We start from the raw sequence: 22,762 nt of genomic DNA on the forward strand, positions 1-22,762 counted from the left end.
TCACAGCCAGGAGGAGGAGGAGGAGGAGGAGAAGCCGAGGAGGAGGAGGAGGAGCGAGGCCACGGCGGCTAACGGGGTCACGGACCTCCATCTTGGACCTCCGTCGGTCAGGAACGGCTCCGGAGAATCGTATCCCGATCCATCTGAAAATGGAGAGAAAAGAAAAAGAAAAAAACGACAAAACATCTGGACTGAGACACAGATGTACACAACTCACAGGAAGTTAGGGATGTTTGGCTTTTGGACTTCAGAACGCACATAAAATGCACTTTACAGGTGAATTTAAAGGCACCATATGTAAGAATGTGGCCAAAAAGGGTTACTACACTCAAATTCAAAATGCCGAGGTCTTTTAGGTTTCCTTTTTTGACGTAACTGGCAACCCGCGGTTGCTCGGCAGCAGAGCCCCACTGACCGCAATGATTGGTAGATGGCGGTAGGTGGCGCCACATGCCAAAACATGATTTCAAAACATTAACATTAACATTGCAGTCTGCAAAAAGTGTGTCACACTGTAAAAAAGTTGAGAAAAGTCTTTTTTTTTTTTAAATTTCAAGGCAACTTACTGCAATCAATTTCTGAGTTTACAGCCCAACAAAAGATCTAATCTAATACATTTCTCGTGTGGTGAGGCATTTGTTTGGGGTGACTTCATGCCCTCACCCCTAACCCTCTCTTGTAAAACATCTCTACAGCTTCTGCTCTGGTTGAGATGTTTTTGAGAATGGTTGTGAGGATTTTTAGTTTCGCTAACTTTCAGCCGTTTCCTACCCCGGAGCTGCAAGCTTACCTTGCTGTTCACTTTGCTGAGCTGTGAGCTGTGTTATTGGGTGGCTCGACAGACCAAAACATGGGCGTAAAAAACACAGATTCAGCCCACAAAAATGTAAATAACCTCCCATGAAACACTGCGTTCGTTGTATGATATGATCGTGGAGTTTTTCAAAATGCTGTTTTCAAACAGTTTGGCTAACTAGTCTTTTGTTCAGATAATTTAAAAATGTAATTTTGAGTTGGCACAACTCTAACTTACAAGTTTGTCTAACAAAATATTATTAGTTAATGGAACCTTTTAAAAACTCCAGATCTTTTGTTGGGCTGTAATCTCAAAAATTGATTGCAGTAAATTGCCTTGAAATTTTGAGTTTTCGCAACTTTTTATTTTTTTACAGTGTATACTCTGGCGCATTTTTTTTTCCTGTTACTGTTGGTTATATACATTCTCGCACGTTCGTTCGTTCGAATAAATACATTTCATTCATTCCTTCAACCACACACACACACACACACACGCACGTCTCAACATTCAAACGCCAAGAAAACGGGCTGAGAGAAGACGGCAGAAACTGTGCTCTGCAGGGGGTTTAACCAACCTAATTACAGTTTAATCACAGAGACGCCGAATCTGGAGCAGCTGACACACACGCACACACACGCACACACACACAAGCACACACACACACACACACACACACACACACACACACACACACACACAGCTCACTCGTGTGACAATATTCGGCGTGGAAGTTGCCGATGTCAGACAGATTACTTAAACGGCACAAAAAGCAGCATCACAGAGCGAGAGAGCGAGAGAGAGAGAGCATCACGCTGCAGCAAAACGACAGAATGAAAGAGTGTGTGTTGTTTCAGTAATTATGGAGGAGACGAAGACGAGAACGACGGAACGATCTGAGCTGTGGAAAAGCTGCAAAGGTCCAACTCTCTCATCCTTCTGCGAGGCTCTTCAAAGCTGCGTCGACGCGTTATTACCCAGGTTTGCTTCTTTAATCTGAAAACACACCCGTCTTTGGAAAGACACACAGGTAGATTTTCCCAAGATAACGCGACGGTTAGCGTCTTAACGCCTGCGCCGCTATAACCTGATCCTCTGTCTGGTCTATTTTTGAATGGGCAGTATCACTGGCCTAGATTGGCCTTGTAAGAATATATCTTACAAGGCTGCACACTCTCTCTTCTACCGCACGGATGATGCATGAGCAGACTTTTATTAAAAAATATGAAGTGTCTATTATTAGATTTAGACTCTCTCCTGTACGCGATTGAAATATAATTAGATCGCGCTCTTGTTTCCGACGAGCAAATCCAGCTAATGCAGCGACGCTAACGTTTTCCACGGAGCACTTTTCAAGTCTGCTCTGTTCCAGAAGGACAGAAGGTCTCGCTCAGAGCCAGTGTGATGTGATGTGATGTGATGTGATGTGACGTGTGCATGCCACTTTGTGCCTCTATGTGTGTGTGTGTGTGTATGTCACAGTGGTGTGTGTGCATAGGTGTTATAGTGTTGCCTGGCTGCTTCTGTGAATCAGAGCAGAGAAGTGTTGCCGGGGCATTCTATCAGGCCTTTTATTCCCCCTTAATTTTTTACTTTGATAGCCAATCTGGACTGTGTGTATGTGTGTGCGTAAGTGTGTGTGTGTGTTGTGTAGTTGGAGCATGACTTACCTGGAGGTCTGACGTACACCTTCAGCTTTAGACACGCCCGCCCCACATGGTTCGGGTGAGGAGATGCTATAAAAAAATAAAGCAGAGAGAGATGGAACGAGATTAGCGGCTGATTGCGCTCGTGACGTAATCTGAGACGTTTCACGCTGAGAATTATGAGGCTGATTATCAGGTGATTGGTATAATAATGATCGTACGAACGTTCTCCCCTCTCCCTCTCCCGTCGCTCTCGTATCATATCATATTGCTTTCAAGAAAACAAATCAAGTGCACATTTATTTATTTATTCATACGCAGCTCATAGAAGTAGATTTACATAAGGCCTCGATATTAACTACGCAAATATATTGTACAACTGGTGATATCCTATATATTCTCACTGTCATCGCACACACAAATATTGTTTGGTGTCAAAGCCAGATATATATAAATACAGTATATAATATGCATTTATGCCAAAGGCAGCGTGTTCCATTATTATGATGGATGACATGATGACACGGCACTGTGTACTTTATTTATAAGTCAATCTGATGTACGCAGTATGATACTGCTGTATACTGTCACAGGACACCTCTAATGTGTATTAATGTACACGTTAAAATAGCCCCCCAGCTAATTTACTTATGCTGAAAATCTACTGGTGGCCCCAAGTGGATTTAGCAAACATCCGTTTTTTTTTTTTTTTTAATGATGGAATTATATAGTTAAGGTCTAAAATATACACATTGAATGTTTGGTCAGTAAAGGGAAAATATGTAGATGTTATTATTCTCAATGTATCACTATTAAAAAATATATAACAAACCCTCAGTGTGCAACATGTTCCATTATTATGATGGATGAAATGGCACTGGACTTTATATCAAGTCAATCTGATGTACGCAGTATGATACTGTGATGTATCATACTGCGTACATACTGCGAATGATGGGGGGGCTGAAAACTACTGGTGGCCCCAAGTGGATTTAGCAAACGGCCGTGTCTTTTAAATGATGGAATTATATATTTATGGTCTAAAATATTCACATTGAAAGTTTGGTCAATAAAGGAAAAATATGTAGATGTTACTATTCTCAATTTATCACTATTTAAAAAAAATATAACAAACCCTCAGTGTGCAACATGTTCCAATCTGATGTGCGGGTTGTATCATACTGCGCACACTGAAAACTACTGGCGCCCCCAAGTGGATTTAGCAAAGGGCCGTGTCTTTTAAATGATAGAATTATATATTTCTGAACTGTTTTATGGCATATATTCAGTAGAAATTAAAAAGACAAACACATTTATGGTCTAAATATTCACACTGAATGATAACCCAGCATCGTACCCTCACAGGTGTCAGGAAGACACCAAACCTCAACAAAAACCCAACCAAATCACATTCAGTGACATTCAAGACCCACAACATAACCAGGGAAATATAACAGGACACGGAGGAGAATGCTTGACATCACTGTTTGAATATTGACCTTTGAGTGTAACTGATATATGCAGCAGACATTTCTTCTTATTTTTAACCAGACAAAATTATAATGAACGATGTCAAAAAAATGGTCAATAAAGGGTTTAAAGCACGGATGGAAATTGTTAGAATTGGACATTATTTTAGTCATTACTGTGTCCTGCTACGTGCTTGATGTCAAATACTGCTCCAAGCAACTAGATACCCTTTTATGTATATATATATATATATATATATTATGCCCTTTTAAGTTCTCAGAAAATTGCTCCCAAGTTACTATTTTAAAACATACTAAGCGCTTGAGGCAATGCAAACAACTCTGTGATGGATAAACCCCATTTAGACCTTTGGGAAATAAGTGACTCTCACATCAACCCGACTTGAACGTCTTTGTTAAGGCGCAGCTTTCTTTTCTCACAGACGCAGATCCTTTTTGTTGGTGAAGCGACAGCGTGAACCGCTGATCCACTACGTACGCCTCGACCACTACACTCTTAGAAATAAGGGTTCTTCTACAAGGCCTGAGGTTCTACCTGGAACCATTTGCTTCTGAAAAACCCTTTCCCGAAGATAGGGTTTTTCAAGGGTTCTTGGTAACACTAAATGTTCCTGTAAGAACATTTTTTTAAACCCTTATCTGAATAGAGGGTTTTAAAAGGGTTCTTGGTGGAACCCTCCAAAAGGGTTCTAGGTCGAACCTTTAAAAAAAGGTTCTACTTGAAGCCAAAAAGGATTCTCCTATGAGGACAAGATGAATAACCTTATATGGTTCTACTTAGCACTTTTATTTCTAAAAGTGTACACTCTTAGAAATAAGGGCTCCAAAACTGTCCTTCTACAAGGGCTGAGGTTCCACCTGGAACCATTTGCTTCTGAAAAAACCCTTTCCCAAAGAAAGGGTTTTTCAAGGGTTCCAGGTGGATCTAAAAAGGTTCTACCTGAAGCCAAAAAGATTCTCCTATGAGGACAAGCCGAAGAACCTTATATGGTTCTACTTAGCACTTTCATTTATCAGAGTGTAAGTCTAAGACGTACTTCATAGTGAAGAAATTGAATCTGTGTTTTTCGTTCCATCTCACCGTGATGTGAATTAGAGCTGGAGACCTTTGGGTGGCGATGGTCACCACAGCTCTATGACTACTTATATGTACACACACACACACACACACACACACACGCACACACACGCACACACACCAGACCTTTTTGGCCTTTTCCTTGAGGAAGTCCGTACAGACTGTGACCCCAAAGAGGAGCATCATCAAGAAACCACAGCACACAGGAAATAAATCTGACCCTTCCTCTGGCCTCTCCAGCCCACAACTCCTCCCTCCATCATTCTCACTGCCCTTCACCTCGTTTACCCTTTTGTGCCCACGTTCCCTTGCCTCAATTTCCTTCAAATCATCCACCTACCCCTGCTTACAGTGCACACACACACAGAGAGAGAATGTATTCTGGTCTCCAGTGAAGCTCTGCTGGTGCTGGCATCGAGCTTTTAAGTCCCGCTGTATGTCTTTGTTTTTGGCTTCCCTACTGTCGCTCTGAAAAAGGGCAACACTGGGAGCAAGGTCGTTAGATATATAATATACAACCCCCCTTCTTTTCCCTGTGCCCTCCAAACAATCCTGACTTTTGTCTTTTTTTTTTCTTTCAGTCTTATCAGAGCTCTCCCAGCGCCTCTGTTTTCCCAGCACATCCACAATCCACAATCCGACGTCCCCCCGAAAAAAAAAAACCCATTGAAAATCACTCAACCTCATCAGACGGCAGCTGGGAGAAGCAAGAGGTGGAGCAGAGCTGTCAACACGTCAACCTCGTGACAAATACACAAACCAAACGCGCACACACAAGGGCGCACACGGGTCTGACCGCGGATCGCCGAGGCCGTCGCGGATTGATGTGTTTTACTTTACACACAACAGACACACTCTGAGGGAGGACAGGGCGGATTAAAGTGTCACACGCAGTCATTTCACATCAATACTGACGTGTTGACACGTAAAATTGGGACCAAAAAAATTACAGAAAAATAGTCATGCTATAGTATGTCGTTCTAAATTTGACCAAAAAAGTAAAAATAAATATTTTGTCCAAAATTTAACCAAAAAGTCGTACTTTAGTATGTCGTTCAAAATTTGAAAAAAATAAAGAATTATATAGCATTCAAAAAGTCATACTATAGTAAGTCATATATTATACAAGTCATGACAATATTTTGTTCATAATTTGACCAAAAAGTCTTAGTATAGTATGTCGTCCAAAATTTGACCAAAAAAGTAAAAATAAATATTTTGTCCAAAATTTGACCAAATAGTCATACTTTAGTATGTCGTTCAAAATTTGAAAAAAATAAAGAATTATATAGCATTCAAAAAGTCAAACTATAGTAAGTCATATATTATACAAGTCATGACAATATTTTGTCCAAAATTTTACCAAAAAGTCACAGTATAGTATGTCGTCCAATATTTGACCAATAAAGTAAATGACATATTTTGTCCAAAATTTGATCAAAAAATTAAAAATAAATATTTTGTCCAAAAAGTCATACTTAAGCATGTCGTCCAAAATTTGACAATAAAAGTAAAAATAAATATTTTGCCAAAATTTGACAAAAAAAGTTAAAAAAAAAATGTGTCCAAAATTCGACCAAAATGTTACAGTATAGTATGTTGTCCAATATTTGACCAAAAAAGTAAAATAAATATTTTGTCCAAAATTTGACCAAATAGTCATACTATAGTATGTCGTCCAAAATTTGACCAAAAAAGTAAAAATAAATATTTTGCCCAAAATTTGACAAAAAAAGTATATATTTTATTTTTTTCCAAAATTTGACAGAAAAAAATTTCGTCCAAAATTTGAAAAAAAGTCTTACTATAATATCCATTCAATACTTCTACTACTTCAGCTTCTAATCCTAAAAATAATGTGGTTAAACTTAAACATAAACATAGGTAGATTAATACTGACCTGTTTATGTGTGTGTGTGAGAAAACAACCAAAGACAAAAAAGTGTGTGTGTGTGTGTGTGTGTGTGGTTGTCAGTCAGGATGATGGACACGGCCTTTCATGGACTCACAATTGCTTGACAACTGACCCCGTCGAGTGGCCCCTCCCCCTACACACACACACACACACACCAGTCCTGTGGAATACACACACCAGTCCTGTGGAATACACACACCACTCTCAGGGGTCCCAGAGACACACAGTACTATAGTCAGCAACTATACAGCTCTGGAGCCCCCCCCCCTCCTCCACGGTTCCATGAAATTGAAAACAAAAGAGTGTGATTTCTGTGTGTGTGTGTGTGTGTGTGTGTGTGTGTGTGTGTGTGTGTGTGTGGACATGGGGTGTGTGTTATCTCTGGCTCTTTAGCTCTCTTTGACTCGCGCCCGCTGAGTCTTTGTGACGGAGGAGACAACGACGGGACGAGACTGAGGCGAGGATTGTTTCGAATTTAGACGCCGGCTTTAGATGATTTAAAGGTCCAGTGTGTGTCATATTTAGAAAGGGTTTATGTGGCAGGAAATGAACGAGCGAGCCCCATAAGTGTGTAAGCGTGAGTGTGTAATCTCTTTGACGTGAACTTTAGACCTTACAGAGAGCGGGTTTTGCATTATTTTTTTGCTTACTTAGCGAGAACAACATCCTTTCTGGTCTGTAAAGACCACATCGACACTCTCAAGTCACTTATCCTCACACACTAGACTTTATCACTTAGAAATGTCCTTATTTTTTCAATGAAAATAACATTAAATGAATCAGAAATACACTCTATTCTAGCTGCAAACGTCTGGTTTTTAATGGAATATCAACATAGGTGTATAGAGGCCCATTTCCAGTGTTCTAATAGTACATTGTGTTTGCTTATCACATTAGAAGGCTATTGGATGATTAGAAAACCCTTGAAAACCCTTGTGCGATGATGTTAGCACAGCTGAAAACAGCAGAGTTTGAAGGGCAATATGATTATTTGGAATAAAAATCATTATTTCTAACGTTGTCAATGTCTTTGACTGCATTTTCTATTCATTTTGCAACTCTTTTGATGAATAAATATGTGACTTTTAATGGAAAACACCAACAAAATTGTATAGGTGAGGGCAAATCACTGTCGTGGAAGTGCGGTTAAACTGCAGCGGACAAGACTCATCGCATTATGTGGTATATGTAAATGTCTTTACACGATTTGTAAAGACGAACTAATGCGAAAAGAAATTAACCTTGCACATAAAATACAATTAGTATTTGGAGTTTTTGAATAAATAGTGCAATAATCACTTACACCACAAGGGTTCCTGTCTAGTAAAGGCTTAAAAATGCCCTATCTGTCTATATCTGTTAGATTTTCATGTCCAAGGTCTCCAGTGTTGACACAAATAAAGCTTCTCTGTGCAAAAAATTGTGTGTTTAAGTCAAAGAAAACGATTAAGAGTAATTTCAAGACACTATTGGTCCCAGTGTGAGGAGGAGGAGGAGGAGGAGGAGGAGGAGGAGGAGGTGGAAGGGAAACGAGAGCTTTTTAAGTCTTAACACATCACTTGTTGTTGATGTGAGGAGAAACATCAATACATACTAATGTAAAAATGATTCCACGCGACGCCTGGTGACAGTTTTTCATCACTTATGCTGCGGACGCTGCCTGAAGAGAGAGAGACGCATCCAGGAACAAGGACAGAGGGAGGGAGTGAGCGATAGGAGGTGTATTTATGTCGGGCCACAACGATTACTCGAGTGATTCGAGTATTCGTTTAATTCCTATCTCGCGTGGCCTGTTCAGCGCAGGGATCGTTGTTCCACACGGACCGTTTTAGCGGACGCACACACCGCACGTACGGAGAGTGAAACAGCCCGTAAAAAAGGCAGGAAATGACCAAAGTGTGGGACAATTTCACGCTTAAACAAGAAGCTAACAAGGTGCAGTGGAACCACTGTAAACTACAACTGGTGTGACCACAACAGCACGTCCTCGATGACTCTGAGCATCTGAGCCGATAGCATCCAGCTGCTAACGCTAACACTGCCAGCACATGCTAACGTAAACATTGATGTTAGCTGCTTTAATGTAGCTTACTAGGGCTGCAGCTATCAAATATTTTTGTACTCGAGTATTCCTCGATGAATCCAGTAATTGGATAAAAAAAATAATTAAAAAAATTAGCATTTAGCATCCTCGAATAATTGAAAAATAATTGGTTGAATACTCGTTAAAAAAATAAATTGTATTTTTTTTAACATTAAAATAATAATAATAATAATAAAATAAATAATAATAATAATTTTACATTTTGCGTCCTGGATTCATTGAAAAAGAATTGGTCAAATGCTAAAATATATTTTTTAACATTTTTAAATAAAAAATAAATAAAATAACAATTTTGCGTTTTGCGAATACACGATTAAAAATAAATTAAGAAATATATATTTTTAATAATTATTATTATTATAATTTTTTACATATATAACAATAATAATTTTGTATTTTGCGTCCTCTATTAATTGAAAAATAATTGGTAAAATACTCAATAAAAAACAGGTTTAATTTTTTTTTTAACATTTAAAAATAAATAATTATAATAATAATAATAGTTTTTGCATTTTGCGACCTCTATTAATCAAAAAAAAAAAATTTGTTTGAATACTTAATTACAAAAATATTCCATAGCTGCAGCCCTACTCACATGCACACACAGCATAACTCACAAACCATACAGAATCACGATCACGCAGTAACCTACAGATGTAGTAGTACTCGTGCCCAGGCCTGAACTCAAAGCCCAGCGAGAACGGCGTGAAGAGCTGGAACTTCTCCGAGAAGCGCAGCGGGCCGTCAGGACCGGTGGGGCGGTTGCACTCCCAGCGCTTGAAGCCGCGCATCCTGTGCTGGCAGGTGGTGTAGCCCTCGTAGTTGACCATGAAGAGGATGTAGCGCTCCATGCGGCCGTGTGACGGCGGACCCTCGTAGTAAGGACAGTAGATGTCCAGATAGTCGTTGATGTTCACCGCCACCCTGTACTCGCCGTGCCAGAACCTGCAGGAGACAAAAGAGTGGACAGTGAATTAAAAATTGTGATGTGTAATAGTGAGAGACTTCAGTTAAATGCACTAGTGTTCTGGCTGCAAAGACGACGGCCGCCGTAAAGCAAGTACGTGAATAGAAAAGGCTTTTATTTAAGGCTACGGAAAGTCGGAGTGACTTTCATTTCAAAGTGAATATGCACTAATACAAACGTACATAAAACTGTACATTCAGAACCATTCTTACCATTTGATTTCTGTATAAGAGTCAACTTATTATTTGGATTTTGGTTCTTTAAAACAGTGTTTCCCAACCCCGATCCTCATGGAACACTGCCCTGCCATGTTTTAGATGCTGCCCTGCTCCAAAAACACCTGATATGAATAAATGGTCAACTCATCATCAAGCTCTACGGAAGCCTGAATGAACTTTTGTCAATTATTATTTTCCCCAAATATTTAATGTTTTACCTTTTGTCAATTATTTTTCAAAAATTTTAATGTTTCAACTTTTGTCATCCTTTTTTAATTTTTATATTTCAAATTTTGTCAAATTTTTTTTAATTTAATGTTTCAATTTTTGTTAAAAAAAATTATATTTCAACTTTTGTAAAAAAAAAGTTATTTAATGTTTGTAAAAAAAAAAAAATATATATATATTTCAACTTTTTTTCTTAAGTAATGTTTCATCTGAATCAGGTGTTTTTGGAGCAGGGCAACATCTAAAACATGGCAGGGCAGAGTTCCCTGAGGACCAGGGTTAAGAAACACTGCTTTAAACCACCTGTGTAATTGCAGAAAAACAACAACAACAAACAGAGCGAATGATTAACAGTATGTTAGGATTAAAAGTCTCGCTTTCCTGATCAAACAAATACTCGATTAATCGAGAAAAAAATTGCTGGATCAATCGATTATACAAAATAATTGTTGGTTGCGGCCCGAACATAAACAATGATGATGTTCTCGTTTTGTCCACAAATGAAAAAAAAATCAGTTTTAATGATTTCTTTGTTGATATGGAGCAAAGAATCTCAGAAAATATTCCCATTAAAGAAGCCAAAACGATCAGGAAAATCTTGTTTTAATCATGAAAAAAGCTGTCAGGACGTCGCCTCGTTGAGCCTCCACTCACGTGACGCCCGTGATAAGTGGGTCACATATAAAACCAGGAGCCACATTATGGTCCCGTGGCCTGCAGCAGTGTGTAAAGAGTGCAGCTGTGGTTAATGTCCACTTAGTTCTGTACACACAGAGATCATGGAGGTCGGCGTGATAAATAGAAGTGGGTCAGAGGCCAGTGAAGAAGAAATAACAGTATATACACAGACATTCTCCAGGAATATACCAAGAGGAGGAGGGGGGGGAGAGAGAAACCACGATGTTCCTCCTCCTCTTTGGCAGCGAGTCAAGGATTATGTGCAGGTAACGTATGGAAATGCAGAAGTTTGGCGTCTCTTTTTCAAAGAGCCTTCAGTGCAGCTGCATCTTTCTCTGGTACATAATATAACACAGAGCTCCATTAAGCCTCGCATTTTTTGGGGGGAATGGAATTTCTGTTTACAATCTTAAAAGTCAGTGAAGTGAAACAGTCTCTGTTGGAGGATAAGTCTTTGTGATACCCTATATTTTTGTTATTGCCAACAAATGCCATTAAAAGATAAAAGGGCGACTGTATATTAAGCTAATCTGTTCAAACTTTCCTTTTCCCCTGTCTGTGACATCCAGCCTCAGGCCGACGTGTTCCTCTATGAAAATGGGTCACGGATGCATTCTGACATTTTTTTTATTATATATATATATATATATTTTTAAAAAGAGGCTAAATTATTTTTGATATAGTCACACAGGATGAGAACACGCATTGTTAAGGACTATTTCCAGCCAAGGACGAGAACACAGAAAACTCCTGTATGTATTTATAGCAGGATATTTAAGATAAACTCACTGAACTCATCTTTATGTGTGTTTTTGCTCCATACAGAGAATAGGGCTACAATGATTAATCAATTACTATATTATTCATCAACTATTTTGATCAGTGATTCATTGGTTTTTAGCTTCTTAAAGTCAATATTCGCTGGTTTCTTTGCTTCATATGACAAAGAAATCATTAAAACTGACAGAATTTGGTTTGTAGACATTTGAGAACATCATCATTTCCAGGTTTGGTGAACACTGATCATCATTTTACCTATCAAACAAGTACGATTAATCGATTAATCAAGAAAATAATCGTCAGATCAATCAATTATGGAAAATAAGTGCAAGTTGCAGCCCTAACCTAGACAATAAAATAAAAATATTAGAGTAGGAGTCATCATTTGAGCCATAAAATGACAGAAAACGTTAAAAACCTCGATGAGTGTTTGTCAAACCCGGTAATTATGACTTGTTTTGTCCACAAACTAAAAATGATTGAGTTTTAATGATTTCTTTGTTTATATGGGGCAAAGAAACCAGAAAATATTCACATTTAAGAAGCTAAAACGATCATAAATCTTGTTTTAATCACGAAAAAAGCTTCACATGATCAAAATAGTTGAGTAAAATCGAGTAATTGCTTCCATTTATTAGTAATAAAGTATTAGTAACAAACCAGTTTTAGCTTCACAATCTCATTTTACTGACTTAATAGGAGACTATTTTAAATTTATAATAACTTTTAGCAACATGTCTTCAAAGCGACACTAAAAAAAAAAACAATCAATATTTCACATCCACGACCCTGGACATGGAGCTCATGTTGACCCACAAGTGCTGCGATACTTCATTTTGTTTCATGCATAATTTTCTTTTTTAGTCATTTTTTTTCCTGTGAAACAATATAATATATTCATAAGGTTATTCAAATATTTCATACTCCAGATATTTTATTTACCGGCTTTCCATGGAGCAAAAAAATAAATAAAAAATGCCTCAAATGGCTCGACTTGTTGATCGCTTTGTTCTCGCTGCCCACCCATTACACATTTATGGTTCACTTTGAAGTACATTTAAAGGGACACTGTGTAGTATTTATGGGTTTATATAACCCAAAATCCACTTTTTTATGCATATTATGTGCTCCTGCATTGTAATTGTAATAGTTTTTGTTTCATTTTCGTAGTGTTTCAAAAAGTCATGTAAAATAACCTGGTCGCGGGCCGCAGTTGCATAGCCACTGTTAGCAGAGAGACGCCATGTTTCTACGGGAGCCTGACACGGAGAAAGACGAAAAGGACGACATTTGACCGGCTGCGGATACCGTATCGCTGAGGGAAGGGAGGGGGTGAGCAGAGGAGCAGTTCTTTGTTGTAAATTTCAGCCTCTCCTCTAGATGGCACTATAAACCACTTACTTCACCTTTAAGAAAAAAATTCACACAGCGCTACTTTTTTTTAGCGTAACGTCAATCTTTACGCCCTCCTGGCTTTTGTTAGTCATGTCATTTATCGCCATGGCTACGATCAAGTTCATTTCAAACAGGGCTGCAACGATTACTCGAGTGATTCCAGTAACTAATAACTAATTAATTAAATAATTAATTAATTAAATACATGATTAATTAATTAAGTAATCCAATAAATAAATAAATAAATAAATAAATAATTAAATAGATAGATACTTTATTGATCCCGAAGGAAATTCAAGCATGCAGTAGCAGTACCATACATTGAACATACATACATTAGAGTTGACTTATAACCCAGTAACCATACACTGAGATTGACCTGAGATAAATGTAAATTTAAATGTGTTTAGACAGAGAAATTAAAAATGTGCAGAAATATATAACTGTGTTAAGTTATCCCGTGCTTAACGTCAAAAACAATATATATTTTTTTAAATTAATTAATTAATTAATTAATTAATTAATTAATTATTAAAAGTAATTGAGTATTCTACTGATTATTACTCGATATAATATTAAAATAATATTATTAAAATAATAATTAACAATAATATTAATTTTGCGTTTTGCGTCCTTGATAAAATAATTGGTTGAATACACGGTTACAAAATATTCCACAGCTGCAGCCCTGTTTGAGATGTAGGGAAGAACAAAACGTCTTAAATCAAATCCATCATTTTCCTCCTCCTCACCTTGGCGATAATTGATTCCTTCAGATGAAGACATTTTGGCTCTGAGCACTTTTAGTTAGCGGGATATTTAGCTTCGGGACAAAATTATCCCAATCGCCACAGTCCTATCTTTCTCCCTGAGGGCGAATCAGGAAGTGAGTTATGTGTAATGAGCGCCTTCACGCTTCAGTGCTCCTATCAGAGAGACTGGTGCAGGTTCTAAAGGGATCCTCGAGCAGATCATTTAGATGCATCGATCCACCGGGGAGCTCCTCTCGGCTCTCACTGCTCCCCAATCAACTCTGATTAACAACTAAAGGCAAAGAGGGAGAAACAGAGGGAATGAGAATAAAAGGGAGTGAGACAAAGAGAGGAAAATGGACAGACGGACACAAGGGCGCATAATAAGACTGCAAAGTGGGAGTCTGGAATAAGCAAAAAAAAAAGAAAGGGCAGAAGAGGAGGAGGCCAGGAGTATTCTGTCTCTCGTTTCCATTTGTACGATCGCGGGTTTCCATCGAAGACAAATGTGCTTTGCCTATTGATCGTGCACTGATACATTCATCTCAATATTACACTGTGTGTGCGCTGGGATGTACACGTGTGTTCAGAGGCTAAATTTTCAACATGCTCAATCCAAGAAAAAGGGGGTCGCAACGTGTCGGAATACATTAGGTGGGTCGTATTCAGCTACTCAGCTCCCTGTCCTGCTTTGGTGACACTGTCTGCATATCTAATGCACCCCGGACAGGAAAGTGTGTGTGTGTGTGTGTGTGTGTGCAGGTGTGTGTGTGTGTGAGCTCCAAACCGTCAAGAGAACGTGTCATCGTGTGAAGTTTTATGCGGATAAGTGTGAGCGAGTCCTTTGCGGCCGCAGCCGTGTCATTTGGAATTAAACACACACACTGCACTGGGCCCAAAGAGACACGAGAATGCACTCTCACTTACAACATGAGGCGCCGTCCGTCCTTACCCTGAAAAGAACTCATCTGTGCCAGGTGTGTGGGTGTGTGGGTGTGTGGGTGTGTGGGTGTGTGGGTGTGTGGGTGTCACTGCCGTAGCTACTGGTGTGACTTTATATTAACGTGAAGCTCTGCCGCAGAGGAATAACTGAGTTTCCAGCATTTGAATTGAAGTGTGAAACGCGATGAAGATTAATTAACACATTTGATGATGATACTAATGTACAGTAATATGTGTTCTCTCTTAATCCCATAATCTCTTGAATGCACTTGAAGGTGCGACGACACTGATTCCAAACATAAACTAGAAAAGCACTCGGAGAGCGCAGACCTCCGCCATGGCAGCTCAATACAGCGAGTGTTGTACCCAGTGATAGCGTCAACGGATCACGCCCAAAACTTTATCGCTTGTTCCTGGTCCCATCGCGGACACTTCCTGGAAATTTCATCCAAATCCGTCTGTGACTTTACGAGTTATATTGCTAACATAACAGACAAACATAACCTCCTTGGCCGAGGTAAAGATGGATGTCGTCCTTTGGTTCAATCAAGCTAAAATAAAAGTATATTAAATAGCCAACATGGACGACTCTGTTTGAATGGTCTATGGGAAAAGTGAGGCTAGTTTTGGGTCACTTAGAAATGTCTGTATTTTTAAAGGAAAAGCACTTTTAAAAAAATGAATATAACATTAAATTAATCAGAAATACACTCTATTCTAGCTGCAAACGTCTGGTTTTTAATGGAATATGTACATAGGTGTATAGAGGCCCATTTCCAGTGTTCTAATGCTACATTGTGTTTGCTAATGGCGTTAGAAGACTATTGAATGATTAGAAAACCCTTGTGCAATGATGTTTGCACTGCTGAAAAATTCATATTTTGTATACAAATCATTATTTCTAATATTGTGAATGTCTTAGACTATGTTTTCTATTTATTTTGCAACTCTTTTGATGAATAAAAGTCTGACTTTTAATGGAAAACAGGTGATCCCAAACGGTTTGAACTGTAGTTTTCCTGAAGAGTTAATGGTCTCAATCGCTAGTTTAGGGTCAATTTTGTCAAATATATACACATTTACAACAAAATAGACGATAAAGTAAAGCACATGCGAGTGGACGACTCAAAATGGCGACGGGTAAAATCATAAATCTCAAGTCTTCAAAACATCCTTACGGTCGAGGCCTGCAAAAGAAGTCAAGTTTGTAACTCACGCTTGATTTATTGGCTCATTTTTCCAGCAGGAGTTTATGGTTTTAAGAGCTTCAACGGCCTCTTTTTGTAAACTATGGTCCCATTTAGTTATAAAACATGCCACATTTGGAGGTCTGGACGCTCAGTGTGATTGATAGTACGAGTATTACTGTCCAAGAGATGCTCGGTGGGTGTGCTGTGAAGAAGCTCTCACTTACAGCTTTTCCACAAATGGTCACTGCTGTTATTTTTTTTTTGGAAAAAAATTGAAGGTGACACTGGCCAAAATACTAAAAAATCTTAGCTGATGTCATGGCAACATGCAGCGCCATCCACCCCCACCATGTCCTGGCAACTCTGCTGTCATTAGACATAATGCTTCAGTCAGGCGAGCGTTATAATGGCGGTGTCATTAAAAAGTAACTTAACCAACTGGTGCAGCGAGGAAATGTCAAGGTGTGCTCGGGGTTGTGTCAGAGCACTGTGAAATCACTGGTGAGAGTGGTCTAGCTGCACCCATTATGGCTCTGCTAGAGGAGAAATAAAGTTCTGGTGTGCGCGTTCAACTTTCTTTCAAAAAAAAAGAAAAAAAAAAGAACTGTTTCGCTCTCCTGGAAAGGCAGGCTCCAAATGCAGGAGTGGTAAGGGTGAAACAGTCCCTTTTTTAGTCGGAGGTACATGGTGTAGCAGTTTTAAACTGACAAGGAAAGTATACTTAGAGTGACACTGGTGCACTCAGTTAGGGCAAAGGAGCGGAATTAGAAAAGTAAACTTATCGGTAATGTCTAAACCAGGGGTTCTCAAAGTTTTGATACCTGAGGGTCAATTTAGGAAAAAAAACAGAAAGAAATCCCATTTGTAATCATTTTAATGACCAGATTGCAGTTCTGCAGTTTAGCTTTAACTAATAAAAGCGTTAATATAATGTAATTTAAAGGCGCCATATGTAAGAATGTGGCCAAAAACGGTTACTACATTCTAAATTCAAAACACAGAGGTCTTTTAGGTTTCGTTTTCCGACGTAACTGGCAACCCGTGGTTGCTCGGCAGCTGAGACTCTACTGACTGCAATGATTGGTAGACGGCGGTATTTTGGCCATTGTTCTTACCTTCTAATTACAAATAATACCAAGTAACACATTTCTGTTACCATATATTTACTGGGTAAATAGCTAGTAATTGGGGGCTGTAGCTAAACTGCTTATTACCAGCTTATAACCCAATAATACACTAAAATGCATGATCTGTATCCAGTAATGTCCAATAAACATTTAACAAGCTTAGTCGCTCCTGGATTACAACTATCAACTGTTATTCATTGCGGGCCGCCAGAAATGTTTCTGCGGGCCGCCATTGGCCCCCGGGCCGCACTTTGAGAACCAATGGTCTAAACCCTAATGAACGATATACCCCAACTAGAAATAAGAAAAGTGTAACTCTAATTCCAAAAACCAAATGAACATAAACTATGTCCCACATAGGCAGCGATGCCAAAAACAATCACCGTCATCACAATAAAAACAACAACAAATAAAACCAAAATAGTATATCGTATGTTGACTGTGATTCCACATGCACCAAAAACTTTGACATTTTTCAGTGTGTGGGCTGCTCGCTCGCTCCGAGGTGGAGGTGGTGGTTGTTGTTGTTGTTGTTGTTTTCTGTCGCTAAGGTGGATTTTTTGGAAATGGTAACAGGGCCAGAGCAGGAGGAGGGTGAGGAGAATGGCAGGCTGGTGCGCCATATTCTACATCCACGAGTCGGCCGACCCGCCTTTGAGTGTCATTTCCTAGACAGCACATGAATAATTTCCTTGTTCTTAAATTAAGATGAAACGCGAGGAATCCCGTCATTTCAAAAACCACGTTTTTGCGATATATCTGCCTCCACCTTAATGCAGTCAAGGTGAGTGGAATTTCATTAGTGTCACACACACACACACACACACACACTGTCAGCTGTTGTCATAGGCACCGTTTCTTATGCATGAGTTCTTCCCAATGAAAAGTCTCCACAGTTTCTTAAAAGTTTTCGCTGTCGCTGCTGTTGAATTTCCATCAGTGCCGGATAGAGTGCTGCCAGTCAAACGCTCATTTACCTCATACACGCTTTCTTTAGCTACACCTGCGCAATGGAAATATTTAATCGGCCAATCACGCGGCTGCAACTCAACGCATTTAGACACAAAGACATGGTCAAGTTGAAGGTCAAACCAAGCAACAGAATGAAGAAAAATGGGATTTAAGTTACTTTAACCATTAGAACACAGAGTATTTCGGCTGCTTTTATCCATTACTATGTTTAAAAGTACAGTATATATAGAGTGTCTTATATCCTATTTTTCAACACAACCTAGACAAGTTCACTTGGCTTGTTTTTATGAAAAAAATCCCTACTTTTGTGACTTTTGCACAACTATCTCTACTTTATATCACTACTAAAAATGTGATATGAAATGAATCATAACTTTGACTCAAAAACACATAAGAAGACTAAAAACCCCATATTTTTAAAGCCTGAATTTATGGCCTATAAAGGCACACCCCAGAATGCCCATATAAGGAGTTGTGTACGTCTATTCGCACGGCAAATTACCATGGGTTACCGTTAAACAACTGTAAGTAATTAAGTACTATTAACTAAGGGTTAAACATGGGATGGTTATGGGTGCGAGATATGGGTGCTGATTGAAGTATTTCAGAAATGACAGACCTGGTGGGATTTGCAGGCACAAACATCTCTAGGATTTACAGAAAATGGTCAAATAAAAGAGAAAATATCCAATCAGCCACAATTCTCTGGGTATGAAATCTGCATAGTTGAGGCAGAATAGTACAACCAAGGTACACAGAGCACAACACAGTGAGTATTCTTAGGTACAAGTATATACTTGACCCTTAAATAACTGTTTAAAACCCTACAAATTATCTGAAATCACTCTTTTGTTCACTACTAATTGCAGACACAAATGCTCCGACGACAACCACTGTGATTTCATCCAATTTTTAAGGGTATTTCTGGATACTTTTACACACAAACTCAGGTACTAAACGTAGTGCCGGGGGAGCCTTAGGAGACTTTAAGGGCCCCAGGCAAAAGGGACTCAGGGGGGGCATAATGAATCGAATTGCAGCGAGGCAGTGGCATTTGGCCTCATTACGAGGGTTTCCAACCGTGGTGTCATTGCAGTCTTTCTGTTCATGACCTATGCTTAAAAAAAAATAAGGGGGTGGTTTTGTTGTTACTGTAGACTGAACGGAATCTGCCCGTTCTCAGGGGTAATCTCTCAAATCAGGGCCCAGGGCAATGGCCTCCTTTGCTAAGCCTCTAACAACGCTGCCATAGTCAAATGATTCTTGAAATCGTTTTCACGGTCACTTCATTTCAAGGAGTTTATAATTTCACTCGTGTCTGTCAATTTGTTTGTTTTAAACAAAAACTACGAAACCCGTCGTCGACCCCCCCAAGGGGAACCGCAAATCCATGAAAATACGGTGTAAATGTGCATTTATGTTTTGTGATTGCTTTGTTAATTTTCCTCTTCCAGCAAACTTCGTATTCCCCCCACCATTTAAAGCCCGAGTTAGCGTTAGCGACTTCAGTGGATTCCATTAGAGCGGAGAGTGGTGTTTATACGCTGACGGTTAGCGAGCTCATCCTTTCAGAGCAGCTTTTATTGTCCCCGTTCAATAACTTTTTTATTGCACAAAATGATTTACGGTGATGAACGAAACGCCACCGGGGAGTCGACGGAGCAAAAATGGAAAGATAATGGGGGGACGTTTTATTGTGAGGGACTTATAGCGCGGCGGGCTAGCATAAATGTTAGCAGGCAGTCTGGGATTTGTTAGCCAAATAATGACGTTATTTAAAGTCCAGTTGGACGAGTGAACACTGTCTCAACTATTTTGATTATTGATTCATTGGTTTAAGCGTTTTTTTCATGATTTAAACAAGATTTGTGATTGTTTTAGCTTCTTAAACGTGAATATTTTCTTTGTTTCTTTACTCCATATATATAACAAGGAAATCATTAAAAGTGAATTATTTTGGTTTTTGGACAAAACAAGACGGTTTTTTTTTACATTTTCTGACATTTTTTGGACCAAACGTTTACTCGATTAATCAAAGATGCATAAAAAGACAGAGATTTTCATTCCAGAAGCCTCACTTTTTCCGACAAACAAACAAAAATATCCGATCACAAACTTTGATCCTTGATCCTGTTAGACAGACATAGAGACAAACAGATAGATGGATGTACTTTATTGTACTGTTATTGATCCCAGACTGGGGAATTGTTAAACTGTTACTCACTCTTTATATAACAGGACTATCACTGGGACCAGAAATAGTGTTTGTGGATCACGAAACTTGATTATCTTTCACTTACGCAAGAAAAGAGTCTTTGTGTGTCTCTGGAATATCGACAGATGATGCGATTTCCACGCATAAAACTTAACAATCGGGTTATTTGATGAACAGGAAGTATATCTCCCTCAAAACTTTGAGACATTTTGTGATTTCATTGCTGAAGTGCACGTTTTCCAGCAAATGCTCTTTCCAGCGTTTTGTTCCAGCGCTTGAAGCCATCTTTCTTGATATTGTCTGCGCGTGTAAAACCTCTGCAATACAATACGACGTTTTTTTTGCTTCATTCCTAATCCCTGGATGTCTCACAGATTCTCCTCACTCTCTCTCTCTCGGTGTGATTGAATTGTCTGGTGACGTTAGGCAAGATGAAGCTGAAGCAGGACTCTGCTCGTCTGGATGTAAAAAGGCAACGTTCTGAGGCTTTGGACCTCAATCAGTGGCCAGAAAGTCTGGGTTAAAAGGCTTTTATATGGCACTGTGTGCATGTCAGGGTGAAACAATAGAAAGTGAGGAGTTCATAAATTGAAATGAAGGATTACAAGAGAGAGAGGACTTAAAGCTGCAGTGTGAGCCTTCGAGTGATTCTTGTTATTCTCAAAAAAACATGACCTGGTTTTCTGAAAGGCTTCGTTTCCACCAATGGTTTAATAAAACAAAATAGTACCTCCTCAACGTGGGCGGAGTCATCGCGGCACGGCTGCATGAAACTAGCGTGACTTCGTTTTAACACTCAAATGAGTGACTTGTAAAAGCAGTTGTTTTCAGTGTTTTCAATGTCATTAGAATCAGTTCATTAAAACTACTTATTCAGTACTTCCTCCAGGACAGATAAACACCAGACTCCTGTGTTAAATATAATGTTTTTAGACATTTCCCTGGTAATCGTTGGAGATTAAGCCACGTTTTTTAAGGATTGTTAAGTCTTTTTAACTGATCTACAGTTCGGCTTTCTTCGGCTTGATTCTCGTGTCACGTGCTATCGCTAATGGAAACTCAAAGAAATAAGGCGAGGCGAGTCGAGTAGCGCTAGTGGAAACACGCTGTTACATCACTTCCTGTGTAGCAGCATAGGAATATAAACATGGCTATATTGAGAAACACTAAGTTGACAATAATTGTTTGGATGTTTACATGACGTTTGTTTATATATACAGAGCTGGGCACGTTAACGCGACGCTAACGGCGTCAACATTAACGCATTACGCGTTTCCATGACGACCAAAGTAACGCTAAACTTTAAAAACAGAGGCACACATACACAGATGGTTATCTGTAGCGCTGCTCTTTTCCTTTAATAAACGGACCGCTCCAGTTCGACTGTAGGCGCGCTAACGGCGCTAAGGAGCTAAGGCAGCTAACGGCGCTAACTGGTAAATGGTGCCACGGCACGTTAACATGAGGACACACGTCCTTTTCCGATCAGTCATCATGGAAACGCGTCTTGCGCTAACGTTGACGCAGTTAACGATATGCACGTGCACGTGCAAAGTGTGCGCTCTGGTCACTATTTAATATTCTGGCACGCTGGACTCATCAGCATCGTCTTTGACTCTCTGCCTGTGATCAAAGCCTGAGGATGGAGAAGCTCTGGATGTTTACTGTACCTGACTGTATCCTCTAAACCGCGGCCGCATCAGTAAACAAACATCAAAGGATACTACGCCCCCCCCTCCCCCCTCGACCCTCCTCCATTTTCTTTTTCCCCTCACTCTCAATGTGCCATGCATAACTTCCTGCTCTTCACCAGCTCCACTTGAACTGCTTCTGTCAGTCTTGGTGCATCCAGTGTTTTGAGAGGACGAAAAAAAATAAAAAAATAAAAATTCAGATGCAGGCGCGGGATGTCAATCAACAAAAATGCCATAGAGATTTTGGGGGGAAGGTTAAAATGCAAAGCAGAGGTTACGCTGGCATTGGTGCAACACTTTGGGACCGGGTATTTATGGGAAACACTGCAACAAATACACTGTGTAGGATTTAGCCAGGATTTAGCCTCAAATGATAATGACACATTATGTTGTTTTTACACTTAAAAAAATACTTTTAAAATACAAAAAAGGGAAGGGTAACACTTTAAATTAGGGAACACATATTAACCATTAAAGCTGCCATATGTAAGAATGTGGACAAAAACAGTTACTACATTCAAATTCAAATTCAAATTCTTTTAGGTTTCGTTTTCTGACGTAACTGGCAACCCGTG

At 39.3% G+C, this 22,762-nt stretch overlaps 1 protein-coding gene across 1 annotated transcript in view; it reads right to left on the reverse strand.

Annotated features, from left to right (window-relative positions):
• Nucleotides 1-22,762, reverse strand: part of efna2a (ephrin-A2a) — a gene marked incomplete at both ends in the record, with an annotated part of 101,171 nt that continues 78,409 nt past the window's right edge. Inside the window, 3 exons of the mRNA XM_083892034.1 lie at nt 1-143; nt 2,467-2,532; nt 9,682-9,974. Of these exons, the coding sequence (XP_083748160.1) occupies nt 1-143; nt 2,467-2,532; nt 9,682-9,974 (502 nt within the window). The remainder of the gene's footprint in view (nt 144-2,466; nt 2,533-9,681; nt 9,975-22,762) is intronic.

The sequence above is a fragment of the Microchirus variegatus genome (assembly GCF_963457635.1).
Source record: "Microchirus variegatus genome assembly, chromosome: 7".
NCBI classification, from domain to species: Eukaryota; Metazoa; Chordata; class Actinopteri; order Pleuronectiformes; family Soleidae; genus Microchirus; species Microchirus variegatus.